This window comes from Triticum dicoccoides, chromosome 3B (assembly GCF_002162155.2).
Source record: "Triticum dicoccoides isolate Atlit2015 ecotype Zavitan chromosome 3B, WEW_v2.0, whole genome shotgun sequence".
Classification (NCBI taxonomy): Eukaryota; Viridiplantae; Streptophyta; class Magnoliopsida; order Poales; family Poaceae; genus Triticum; species Triticum dicoccoides.
In genome coordinates, this window is record NC_041385.1 from 25,361,138 (window position 1) to 25,373,768 (window position 12,631).

Below are 12,631 nucleotides of genomic sequence, written 5' to 3' on the forward strand. Positions count from 1 at the left end.
AACACTAACCTTGAGGATTGAGAGATATCGGGAGAAACCTTGCTTCAGTATAATTGCATAGGGAGAGCAAAACATCAGTTAGTGGACAAGATGCTATGAAATCTAGCTGAGAATAAGAAGTCACTCTATGACCGCCAGGACTTTATAGGACTTTCTTACTTTGAACTCGGTGCTGAAGAAATTCCAGAGTTAATCTGATTGTCTTTTCCCGTTGTTCTCACTAATACTATGTTGGTCACTTTGCTCTGTTTAGATCTATAGGGGTCGATCCGACATGTTCGGTGTTCCTCTACATGTGAGGACAGCGAACCTAGTGCACTGAAAATAAACCATCTCTCATGGCGGAGCTTAGATTGAGTTCACATTGAGATGCCCTGTTCGGATATTATATTGTGAGTTTTTTTTATCAAAATATACTCACGTGTCATGGAGTACCATACTGTTAGAGTTACATGGTAATTAATTAGGAACAGATGCGGCGACCATTAGTGACAACTACCCCAATCAACTAATTCTCGAAAATCCATGAGCATTTTCATCTCTCACCATGTGCAAATTTGTCCAGAAAATAACAACACACCGAGATGCGTATCCATCCTTATCCAGTTTCATGTTCACACTTGATCCGAAACTCAACTGATCTAGTTGCATGTTCATCCTCAACACGCAAATCGCCCGGACTCAGTTGCATGTCCACCCTCGACCCTTCAACCGGAACTAACAGACCCAGGTGTCTGTCCACCCTCGATGCACAACTTGTCCTGACCCAGTTGGATGTTAGCCCTTGACCCGAAACTCAACCCGCCCAGATACATGTCCACCCCTCGACATGCAAATATGATTATTTTATTTTATTTCCTTTTTGAACTTTTATCTTCTACATCTGACTTTTTGTATTTTCAAATATGTGCAGCGCGTTTAAAAGAGATTTTGATCGCGTATTTATAAAATTTTCATCATAATTTAAAAACAATGAAATGATCTCATCTTAAAAAATGTTCGCCCTGCATTTTTAAATGGTTTATTATGCATTTTAGAAAATGTTTCCCGTGTATCTAAAAAAGGTAGTTTAAAAAATCATGAATGTTTTTGGAATTTAAAATAAGTAAATTCATGAACATATTTTAAAATCAATTATTTTTTATAGTTCATGAAAATATTTTAAATTCACAAATATTTTTTATAGTTCAAGAAAATGTTTTTTTACTTTACTTTTCTCTTTCTCTATATGTTTTTAATCTGATTTTCGATCTTTTTATTTTTTTTCCTTATGTTTCTTTCACTTCGTATTTTTCAAAATACGTGTTAACTTTTTAGTGCACATTGTAGATTCTTTCATACAAGAAAAACATTGTGTCCATACACATTGAACATTTTTATAACATATGATGAACATTTTCTCATAATACATAGATAATTTTTCAAATATGTGTTAAATTTTCCAATACACGTTGAACATTTTTTTGAATGGTAGAAAACATTTTTCATAAATATCACGAACATATTTTTAAATGCATGACAAATTCTAAATGTCACGAATTTTTTTTTTGAATGGTACAATGCTTCAAAAAATTGTGCGAGTAAAATTTGTACACTTTATTAACATTTTTTTAATGTGTGATGAATAGCGAAATATCTATAAATGTTTTTTCAAACAATTTTATTTGAAATATTTCAAAATATAAATAAAAAATAAAAAGAGAAAAGGACAAAAATGGTGTGTAGTATGACGATGTACGTGCTTGTGGGTGCTGCCCATTTAAGTAGCGTCAAATGCAACCCTATGTACCATCCCGCCAGATGCAAGACATAGAGGCATCCATGCAAAAGGGGCGCGGCTATACGTCGCTTCTAGAGGCATAGACGGCCGCCTCGCCTACAACAGAGGTTGTAGTGGTGGCTGGTGCTTGCCGTCTTCTCCGATAACAGTGTCGGCTTCTCCAGAGTATGCGGGTGTCTTGCAGTGTGGTGTGAGGATGGCGGCTTGCGGCAACACTCTTCTTCTCTGATCACTTTGGATGAAGACGACGTCGTCATGATCTGGCACTCTTGGGGATGATCCCCCGACCGACGTGGCACAAATACTCCGTTTAATCGCCTTCGACGGACTGTTTAATCGGTTCACAGGGCAGTGCGGTCTGCAATGAAGTTCTTTGGTGTGGAGGCTATTCGCGTCTTTCTCTAGCAATGGCATGATGGCAGCGGTGATAGACGACGGGTGATGATTAGGTTGGGCATATGGATTTCCCAAAGAAAAGTTGTAAAAAAAATTTTGGAGCCCTTTGTGCAAATCTCTAGGACACTAGGCCCTTTTTTTGTCTCATGGAGTGACCACATATGTACTCACTGTAATTTGTTTGTTTAATGGACAATGTAGTAATTCCTCTCTCTCAAAGAAAAAAGAGGTTGTAGTGTGCTGGCCCAGGTAGTTTGCATTCCTTGTGATGCTACATTCGTCTCGTGGTTGTTTTCTAGCATTAATTTTATTTATATTTCTGAAACAAAAAGTATCATATATAATTTTGGAAGAATGTTTGTAGCGTGTTCAAAAAATGTTGATGCAGTCTTAAAAGAATTTTGCGGAACTTTAAAAAATGTTTAGAGCTTTCAAAGAAACATCCGTACATATTTAAAAATGTTCGTTTCAAAATAGAATGTTCTTGAAAGTTTTGACAAATGCATATACAATGTACACAAATTTTGCATAAATAAAAAAATATTAAAATTCAGAAAATTGTATGTGACATTTTTGCAAAATTTATACATAATGTAAAGAAACGTTTGTATAGTTTTAAAAAATGTCTCATGCCAAGAAAAATAATCTACATTTATTGAAAATATTTAACATGTATTTAAACAATGTTCAAAGCAAGTATTTTTGAAAAAAAATGTACATCATGCATTTGAAAATGCTCAACATGTACCGAATTGTTTTTTACGCGTGTATATGAAAAATACTCCCTCCATATCTATTTACTTATCATATTAACTTGTCTGAAGTCAAACTGATCAAGTTTGTAGAGATAAATATTAGCGTATACAATACCAAATCAATGCCATTGGATTCATCATTGCATTTTCACATAATATTGATTCTTTTATTGTAAATGCATATATTATTTTGTAAACTTGGTCAAACTTTATAAAGTTTGACTTCAGCAAAACTTAATATGCGGACGAAATAAAAATGGTGGGAGTACAAAACTTAATATGCGGACGAAATAAAAATGGTGGGAGTACAATGTGTATTGGAAAAGGTAGTCATGTATTTTTTTTAAAAAAAAGAGAAAAAAACACTTAGAAACAAAAGAAGAAAAAAAAACCGCATGGGAGGGTGTAAAACCGATCCAAACCGGTGCATACAACCTTTTTAAAACCATTACATGGTATACAACATTGGCCGGCTCACTCCCACGCGCCCAGAGGAGACAGAAGGATCTCTCTATATGACGGGCGAATATATAGCCCTCAGCGGTCACACGTGCTACTACTCCACCAGATCGTTCCCCATTCGCACCTCCTCACTCAACGCTCCTCCACGTGCTCTGCCGACGAGATCCACCGACGCCACCCCCACCAACTCAAAGTTTGTGCCCGTCCTCGACCTGGCGGCGTGGTCAATGGTCGTTGACGATGTAGATGCTAGAGCCCGGGTTGGGGGTGGCGGCCTTGCTGGCAAAGCGCTGCGTCGAGGCCTGGATTGGGGCGCGGCCTTGCTAGAGGAGAAAGATGGATGGGAGAAAGGAAGAAAAAAAAATCTCGGTAATGAATGGGTAGCTCCCACAAGATAGAGTAAATTTAGATAAATTTTACGGTGTTTAAACTTTGACAATTGCTGTCCAACCATTAATTTGTTTTTACGGTGCAGCTTGTAGGTTTTGAATCTTCTTCTAGAGTTCCTACCTCCTCCAATAATGCAAGCAGCAGGCAGGCAGGCAAAGCTGCAGGGGGCTAATGAATGGCAATGAAGACACCGTCCATTAATTCTCCACCGACCTGCTGCCGCTCTCCTCATCTCACTCTTTCTTCAGCTCGCGAGCTTGCAGCCACTCCTTCCCCCGCCGGCCAGCTTGCAGCAGCAGCTCTCCTCTCCCGCCGGCCGCCGCCAGTCCGCTATCCCCATCTATTTTCTCACAAACACCACACCAGTACGTGCCCCACTCCACCGCGCCTCCGCCGGCCGTTCGTCTCTCCCTCTCGCTCTGCGTTGCGCTCCGTCAATCAGAATCAGGGACCCCCTTTCCTTATCCGTCTCGGCTCGGTTCTCTCTGTATTTTATCGGGGATCTAGAATTCTAGGGTTCCCCTTCCTGCAAACAACCGAGGCAGGCAGGCAGATAGATCCGCTTTCTCCTGTCCCTGCAACTGCAAGCTAACCCACCCAGACCCAGGTGATGATCCGTCCACAAACCATGCAATCTTTGCATATTTCTATTTGAGTGAAGTGCACTGTAGGTCCTTGAACTATTTCAGGGATGTCACGTAGGTCCTCGAACTATGAAAAGCGTCATCTAGGTCCTCAAAGTGCAGTAAGTGTGTCATTCAGGTCCAAAATCTCTCTGACAGGCTCTAACTGGCCAGCTGGCACATAAACAGTAACCGTAACAGTACGCGGCAAACAGTCCTGAATTCCTATGCGTGATGAACAGTACACGACAAAGAATAAATATAAAAAAATATCAAAAAACTGAGATCCTCTGTCATCGAAGAGACCCTGGCGCGTGAACAGTAAAAATGCCATTAATTCAAATAAAGTTCGCGAATGATGAATTTGGAAAAATATTTGTGACTTTTATAAAATGTTCGCGAACGATGAATTTGGAAAAAAATATTCGCGACTTCAAAAAAATATTCGTGAGTTTAAAAAAAGTTCGCGAACGATGAATTTGGAAAAAATATTCACGACTTTAAAAAAATGTTCGTGAACGATGAATTTGGGAAAAATATTCGCGAGTTTAAAAAAAGTTTGCGAACGATGAATTTGGAAAAAATATTCATGACTTTAAAAAAATGTTCACGAACGATGAATTTGGAAAAAATATTCGTGACTTTAATAAAATGTTTGCGAACGATGAATTCGGAAAAAATATTTGCGACTTTAATAAAAAGTTCTCTAACACTTTTTAAAGTCAGGAATTTTTGTGGTTCGCGAACATTTTTTTCCATACCCACGAACAATATTTGTGGTTCGCGAACATATTTTCAAATTTATTGTTTGTGAACTTTTTTAAAGTCGCGAATATTTTTCCCATATTCGCGAACATTTTTTTGAATTAATGAACATTTTTACTATTCACGCACCAGGGGTATCTTTGATGCCAAAGATTTTCAGATTTTTTTTGTTCATATTTTTTATTTTTTGCACTGTTCACCATGCCAGCTGGCCATTTAGAGTGGGTTAGTGAGATTTTGGACCTGGATGACACACTTAGTGTACTTCGAGGACCTAAATGACGATTTTCATAGTTCGAGGACCTATGTGACACCCCTGAAATAGTTTAAGGACCTACATTGCACTTCACTCTTTCTATTTAGATAGTTACTCCCTCCGTCTCAAAATAAGTGTCTCAACTTTGTACTAGAATAAGTGTCTCAACTTTGTATTAGCTCTAGTACAAATTTGTACTAAGTTCAAGACACTTATTTTGAGACGGAGGGAGTATTTGTTAATTTGTAGCTACATACTTGGGTCCATCTGCTGCACCAACTGCTTAATTGCATTCTGATTACTCAGCGTACTCTGCTCATAACGCCGCCTGTTTTTAACTGTATGTATATAGGCATGCATGAATATGTTCTCATATAGCTACATCGGTCCATCTGCTTGCATTGTGAATTTGTGATTAATCTGCTTGCATCCCACCCTTCTCCTTTTTCACTAGGTAGGCAGGTACCTCCATCGCCTTCGCTATCTCCAATCTGGGAAGCTGCTGCTGCTGCTGCTTATGTGGATCTGCACTCTGCGGATTCATCATTCAGTTGATCGCTGCTCTCTGCCAGACCAATTTTTTAACCACCATTTTGCTGCCCCAGGCTCGCAGCACAGCAAGGTGGGCCAAATCAGAATTACTGCTTTCTATTTGCATTAGTTTGTTCTCTAGTGGCATATATCCAGATATACTACTTCATCAGCTACCCGAGTAACTAGGATTTGGGCTCGTGTGATGAGTTTGCTCTTGTTTACAGGTTAATCACATAGTACTAACTCCCAATGGCAGAACGGAAAGCACGGAGAGACCTGGAGCGGATGTTAGTCGACGAAACCGCGGAACCCAGAGCCCTGCCATTATCTCTTTTGGAGGACATCACCAGAGATTTCTCTCATGCCCATGAGATTGGAAGGGGTGGATTTGCAGTGGTTTATAAGGTATACATTCCAATCTTAATCAGGGATGCTAGATTTGAAAACCGATGCTAACACCTGTGAATGATAGGGAATACTTGGGGGCGATATGGCGGTCGCCGTGAAGAGATTAACGAATGCTTTTATGGATGAAATGGAATTTCACCGAGAGGTTGAATGCTTGATGCGGGTAAAACACAAAAATGTAGTAAGATTTCTGGGATATTGTGCTAACAGACAAGGAACTATGGAAACGTATGACAATAAACTTGTCATGGCGGATGTCCACCAAAGGTTGCTTTGCTTCGAATATATACCACAAGGAAGTCTTGATAAGTACATCGTCAGTACGACCATGCAGCCTCTAACTCTTCTTTTTCTTTATTTTTAGTTCCTATGCTACAAATTCTACTATTCAAAAGTTAAGACATCAAGTATCTCATTATAAAACACTGTCTTCCTTCCCCCCTCCATAGATGCACACCGTGAGTGGGGAACCTGCTATAGAATAATCAAAGGGATTTGTGAAGGTCTACAATACCTTCATGAGAATAATATTATTCACTTGGATCTGAAACCTGCCAATATACTGCTCGGAAATAACATGGTACCAAAAATTACCGATTTCGGACTGTCAAGATGCTTCGACGAAAATCAAAGCCGGCATATTACCACAACTATATTAGGAACATTGTAAGCTAGCTAACTCCTCTTAAAAACTTGGTATTTTGTGCTCTGTGATTTAAATTGCCATCTCTTTGTACATTAACTGTTCCTACATTTTATATTTTTATACAGAGGATATTTGGCACCAGAATTTCGCGACGGGGGTGTAATCGCACGCAGTGCTGACTTGTATAGTCTTGGTGTTATTATCATTGAAATACTGACCGGACAGAAGGGTTATCAAGATATTGGGGATGTAAGAACAATATATACCATTGCTATAAAGATAAAAAGCTCATTTTTTCACGGCTAAGAACGGCCAACTTCAAAATAATTGTGGCGCTTTTACCTTGCATGTTGTCATTACATTTTACTTTGAGATGTTACCTGATATTATTTCTGGAAGCACACCACAATTTGGGTGCTAAAGAATCAGCACTTCACATTACTTTTTAGAATCCAGGCAAAAAAAGTTTACTTTTTAGAGGATCTTCTTTATTAGTTTGATTTTTCATTTCTAATTGTGTAATTTACACGGGGTGATAGATATCCCTCGAATCTATTGGGACATATTTACTTTTAGAACATTTTTGTTGTTAGTTTCATGGTTGGATGTTTGTGGTATGTATATGGTATACATATGTAATTTTCCTATATAGAAAGATGTTGATCATGCATTTTGTAGACCATAACTCATCTCTATAATTCTTAGGTACTGGACAGTTGGAGTGATAAGTTGGAGAGATCACAACAAGACACTGGGTGCGAACAAATACGAGTATGCTATGAGATAGCTTTAGAGTGCATAGACTTCAGTCCAAAAAAGAGACCGGCTAGTGTGCGGAATATAATTGATAGGCTTCATGAAATGAGAAGTGTCCAGGTATGTTCCAAATTTAAGAGTTTATGTACTTCTTTGATTCTGAGTTGCTAGAGATACCACTTGGATCCTTGCACTGGAACCATTTGAGCTGCTAAAGTATGAGATTTTGTGCTCGAGGAACTGGGGACAGGAGTCCCTTGAAGATAATTGCTTTACTCGTACATCCATGTTTCACTGCATAGTAGTTTTAGAATTTTTGTCAACCAAACATTTTAGGTTTCACCATCAACATACTTCATTCATTCATTAAAAAATTCATGGTGTTTCAGATTTGCATATTCAGGTGTCGTGATTGCATGAAATATTTAATTAAAATATTCCTTCCTGTTCTGCGTGCAGAACCCCGGTTTTGCCAACGATGAGCTGGCCACCATCCGTAAGGGCATTGATGGCTTCCACTTCAACATCGACCTTGGCCCCTACGAGGAACGGAGGAGGTCGCCGACTAGTTCGGCCTCCTATTCCAGGCGCGAGAATGCGCAGTTCGTCCAGTCAGATCTCGTGGGGGATCAGATCAAGAAGAATACAGAGGAACTGGAGCATAAGCTAATCGCCGATGGCCACCACGAGCAATGTAGCAGCGCCGTCAGGGTGGTGGCCATCGTTGGCCAGGGTGGCATAGGCAAGAGCACCCTCGCCAAGAAGGTCTTCGCAAGCGAGGCCATCAAGGAGGAGTTCAAAATCAAAATATGGCTGAGTGTCACTCAGCAGTTCACCACGGTGGACCTGTTAAGGACCGCCATTGCCCATGCCGGGGGGGAGCACTGTGAGGACAAGGACAAGACCTTGCTGGTGCAGGCCCTCACCAACGCCCTGTCAAAGAAAAAGTTTCTGTTGGTCTTGGATGATGTGTGGAACAAAGAAGCGTGGGACCGTGTGCTCCGAGTCCCTGTTCTTAATGCCGGCACTACACAACCTGGAAGCGGAGTGTTGGTTACCACAAGAATGGAAGGCGTCGCTCGGAGCATGGGAGCTTCCATCCTGCGTGTCAACCAACTAGGTGATGAAGATGCTTGGTGCTTGCTAAAGAAGCAGCTGCCTCAGCCACAGGTCAGTAGCTCATCAATACGTATACTCCTTCCATTATACAAACAAGTACAATATTTTGGACATCATTTAGTCAAACTTTATCTAGCAGTACTTGTTAAACATTTTGGTTGGATGTATGACAATCATATGTGTACGTTTGTATATCAATTTTATTATATTTTACAGTTTTATTAAATATTTTCTCCAATTTTGTTTACAACAATGGCTTGACCGCCAACAAATAACTTCGGCTGCTGCTTTTGATACATAATATAGGTTAATGGAAAATTGTATTACTATTATTCATGACAAATTGAATGTTTCCATTTTCTTATGGCAAATTGTATGGTATCCGATACGATGTGCTAGTTGCTGCATGTATCTGTGTTTTTTAGTTACGGATGAACATAAATCCTACCTTGCCAAGAAAATGAGAACTTTGATTTGTGAGGATATGAACCCATAATCAGCCAAATCAAATTAAAATGGAAAAGTATAGATAGGAAAATATTTAGTTAGTAAGATTTTGAGTTATTTCAAAGTTCTGTATTTTGCAAGTTGGAAAGCTATGTTTCAGGTCTTAGTTTTGAATTTAGATATAACTAGATTTTGTGAATTTTGGAATTTTTTAATTCTGATTATGTATAACACCATTTTTCATCTACACATATGCTGTTTTGATCAAAGATACTTTTCTTCTTTTCTGTTCAAAAAGATATAGCTCATACCTCAGTACTAAGTTACTAAGTTGGACCAGTGCTACGTAGTGTTAGAATACTATGTATTTGAATATAAGTTATTTATCATAAAAAAGAAATGCAAACTCATGTATTTACGAAGATGTTGAAATGCAACTATGGATATTACCGTTACTAAGTTGTCCTATATTGTTGGCAGGTCGGTGTTGGAAGTGATTTTGATGAGCTGAAAGATATTGGGATGAAGATTGTAAAAAAATGTGATGGGTTACCACTTGCTATTAAAGTTATGGGTGGACTCTTAAGCAGAAGAGATCCTAAGGAACGTGACTGGGAGATTGTTTTATACAAGAATCTTTGCTGGAGAGAAGAAGACGGTTCACAAGAGGAACTAAACTACTCAGTAAGCTTGAGCTATGATGATTTATCTCCAAAGTTGAAGCAATGCTTTCTGTACTACTCACTTTTGCCAAAGGGTTCAGGTTTTGAAAAGGATACAGTTATTAGCATGTGGATTAGTGAAGAGTTTGTTCAACATGATGGGAGGTCGGGGTCAGACCAACTGGATCTTGAAGAAATAGGGGCTGAGTATCATCGGGAGTTAGTCGCTAGGAATCTTTTGGAACCAACTGAGAGCATATGGGTCTACAACTTGCATGATGTTGTCCGCTCGTTTGCTCAGTTTATTGCTAAAGAAGAAGCCTTTGTGGTTCACAAGGATCAAGCTGACATTAGAACTTTTTTTCCAGAAAACAAAAGGTTTCATCGTCTCTCTATAGAATTAACTGATTCAGAACTAGAGTGGACCATCCTCGAGAACCAAGATACATTGAGGACATTATTGCTAAACTGTCAGATCAAACCTGGTGGTTCAATGACACATTTTGCCAGTCTACGGGTATTGGATATATGCTGCGAGGAATGTGATTGGTTATTAGACTCTTTGTGTGAGCTGAGGCAGCTAAGATACTTGTCATTCTCCAGTACAAACATATCTTGGCTCCCAGTTGACATCCATAAGATGAGGTTCCTTCAGCATATTCGGCTCAACGATTGTAAAAAGTTGGAAAAGCTTCCTAACAACATCACAAAACTAGCGCGTCTAAGATATCTTAACATATATGGGTCCAGTGTAGAAGTTATACCAAGAGGGCTTGGTGGTTTAATAGATTTGAGATTCCTTCATGGGTTTCCAGCAAAGATGGATGGGGACTGGTGCACTTTAGAAGAGTTAGAGGCTCTTTCACATCTTAGATTTCTTGCAGTCCAAGGTCTAGAAAATGTGTCTGGTAGCTCATTTGCTAAAAGGGCCAAGATTAGCAACAAGAAGAATCTACAAACTTTGGAGTTAATTTGCTATGAAGAAAGTGATGATGATGATGATGATGATGATGATGATGATGAGGTTGATGAGGAGGATGATGATGATGATGATGATGATGATGATGATGATGATGATGATGATGATGAGGAGGAGGAGGAGGAGGGGAAGCCGATTGAGAAGGACCAAGCAGGAAAAGAAGTGCCCCAAATTGGTCTGGAGCAACAAGAGAGAATAGAGGCTGTATTTGATGAGCTCTGCCCTCCACCAAAATTGGAGACACTAAGAATATCAAGATATTTTGGTCGTCGACTACCAAATTGGTTGCAGTCCCCAGCGGCAACAACTTTTAAGAGCTTGAAGAATATTTACCTAGTGCACATAACCCACTGCACACGACTACCTGATGGTTTGTGCAGGATGCTCGGTTTGGAAAAAGTACTGATCGAGCATGCTCCAGCCATCGAGTATGTCGGGCATGAGTTCCAGACCCATGATGCAGCAAGGGGAGATGGAGGTGTCGCTTTTCCATGTTTGAGAGAATTGGATTTGTACGGGCTGTCGGGATGGAAGGAGTGGGACTGGGAGGAGGAGCCGCAGAGCAAAGTCATCGCCATGCCTGCCCTGGAGCATCTCAATCTCATGTACTGCAATCTGGCACACCTTCCCCCGGGACTTGCTAGTCACCGCAGGCAGAATCTGAGAATTATGTACCTACAGCATCTCACGCTCCTAAATTGTGTGGAGAATTTCCCTTCGGTTGTGGAGCTCAATGTGTACGACTGCCCTGAGGTCAAGAGGATCAGTGGCCTCGCCAAGCTGCGGACGGTCGACATCTACGATTGCCCAAAGCTGAAGCTGCTGGAGGGTGTGTCGGTGCTGGACAGCCTGGAGCTGGATGAGGAACACTGGGAGGTTAGTGGACCAGATGCCACGTGTACACCCAAGGGACATCAAGCCCAAGACCAAGTGCTCCCGGAAGACCTTGTTATAACCAGGTGATAGCTAGCTTTGGACCCGGTGCTGAGATGAACAATTTCGCCCTTCCCCTGTACTGTACTTGTATTTCTGGATTGTTTGAGGAGCACACGAGTACATGCAGCAGTATTGTTGCTCACCTGGAACATTTTACTACTACGTAGTTAGTTGTGTTTCTCTCACTCACAAATACTACTACTTGCTGTGATTGCTTGTCAGCCCCTATTAATGTTCAAGTATGATTGTAATAAGAGAGTGTAATTCTCGATCGTTTTGAGCACACAAAATAGTATTGGAAATGGTATGGGTCAACATGTTATTTGTTTGTTCCGTTGATCAGGCTTGGTTCTCACACGGGTAAGCCGTTCTGAATTTGCTTGGAACCATTCATTTGGGTTCTACTGCTGAAGCCGTTGACATCACCAATGAGTACCTGCGCTGCGGCACATATCCATTATAAACTTACACATTTTTCAGTTCACTTCATTTCCAGTATGCTATATATGACAAATTTTATCTACCACCAGTGGTAGTTACCACCATTCGAGATTTATATGTTGTATGTAATATCTATCAAATCGAAGAGTATGTACGCATAGTTATGTTGTATATGAGAATGTTTAGGTAGTATATATAGTACTTTTTAGATAGTATGCATCGTATTTTTAGTATGCTCCGTTTTACGTACAAATATATACGTATTTCACAAATGTA

At 39.9% G+C, this 12,631-nt stretch overlaps 1 protein-coding gene across 1 annotated transcript; it reads left to right on the forward strand.

The window, feature by feature from the left end:
- The first annotated feature begins 4,044 nt into the window (after positions 1-4,044).
- On the forward strand, positions 4,045-12,189 carry LOC119274484 (putative disease resistance RPP13-like protein 1). Its single transcript, XM_037555190.1, has 9 exons — positions 4,045-4,390; positions 5,882-6,049; positions 6,186-6,366; positions 6,434-6,689; positions 6,819-7,035; positions 7,141-7,264; positions 7,721-7,891; positions 8,231-8,941; positions 9,818-12,189. Exons 3-9 carry the CDS (start codon positions 6,211-6,213, stop codon positions 11,939-11,941), a joined length of 3,759 nt encoding a protein of 1,252 aa, XP_037411087.1. The 5' UTR covers positions 4,045-4,390; positions 5,882-6,049; positions 6,186-6,210; the 3' UTR covers positions 11,942-12,189.
- The last annotated feature ends 442 nt before the right edge of the window (positions 12,190-12,631 follow it).

What these genes read in the sequence shown, in the direction of transcription:
- LOC119274484 (XM_037555190.1), top strand. Translation starts at nt 6,211, where the DNA reads ATGGCAGAACGGAAAGCACGGAGAGACCTGGAGCGGATGTTAGTCGAC. An exon ending in GATTTGCAGTGGTTTATAAG is followed by an intron (nt 6,367 to 6,433) that starts GTATACATTCCA and finishes TGTGAATGATAG; the next exon opens with GGAATACTTGGGGGCGATAT. An exon ending in TCTTGATAAGTACATCGTCA is followed by an intron (nt 6,690 to 6,818) that starts GTACGACCATGC and finishes CCCCCTCCATAG; the next exon opens with ATGCACACCGTGAGTGGGGA.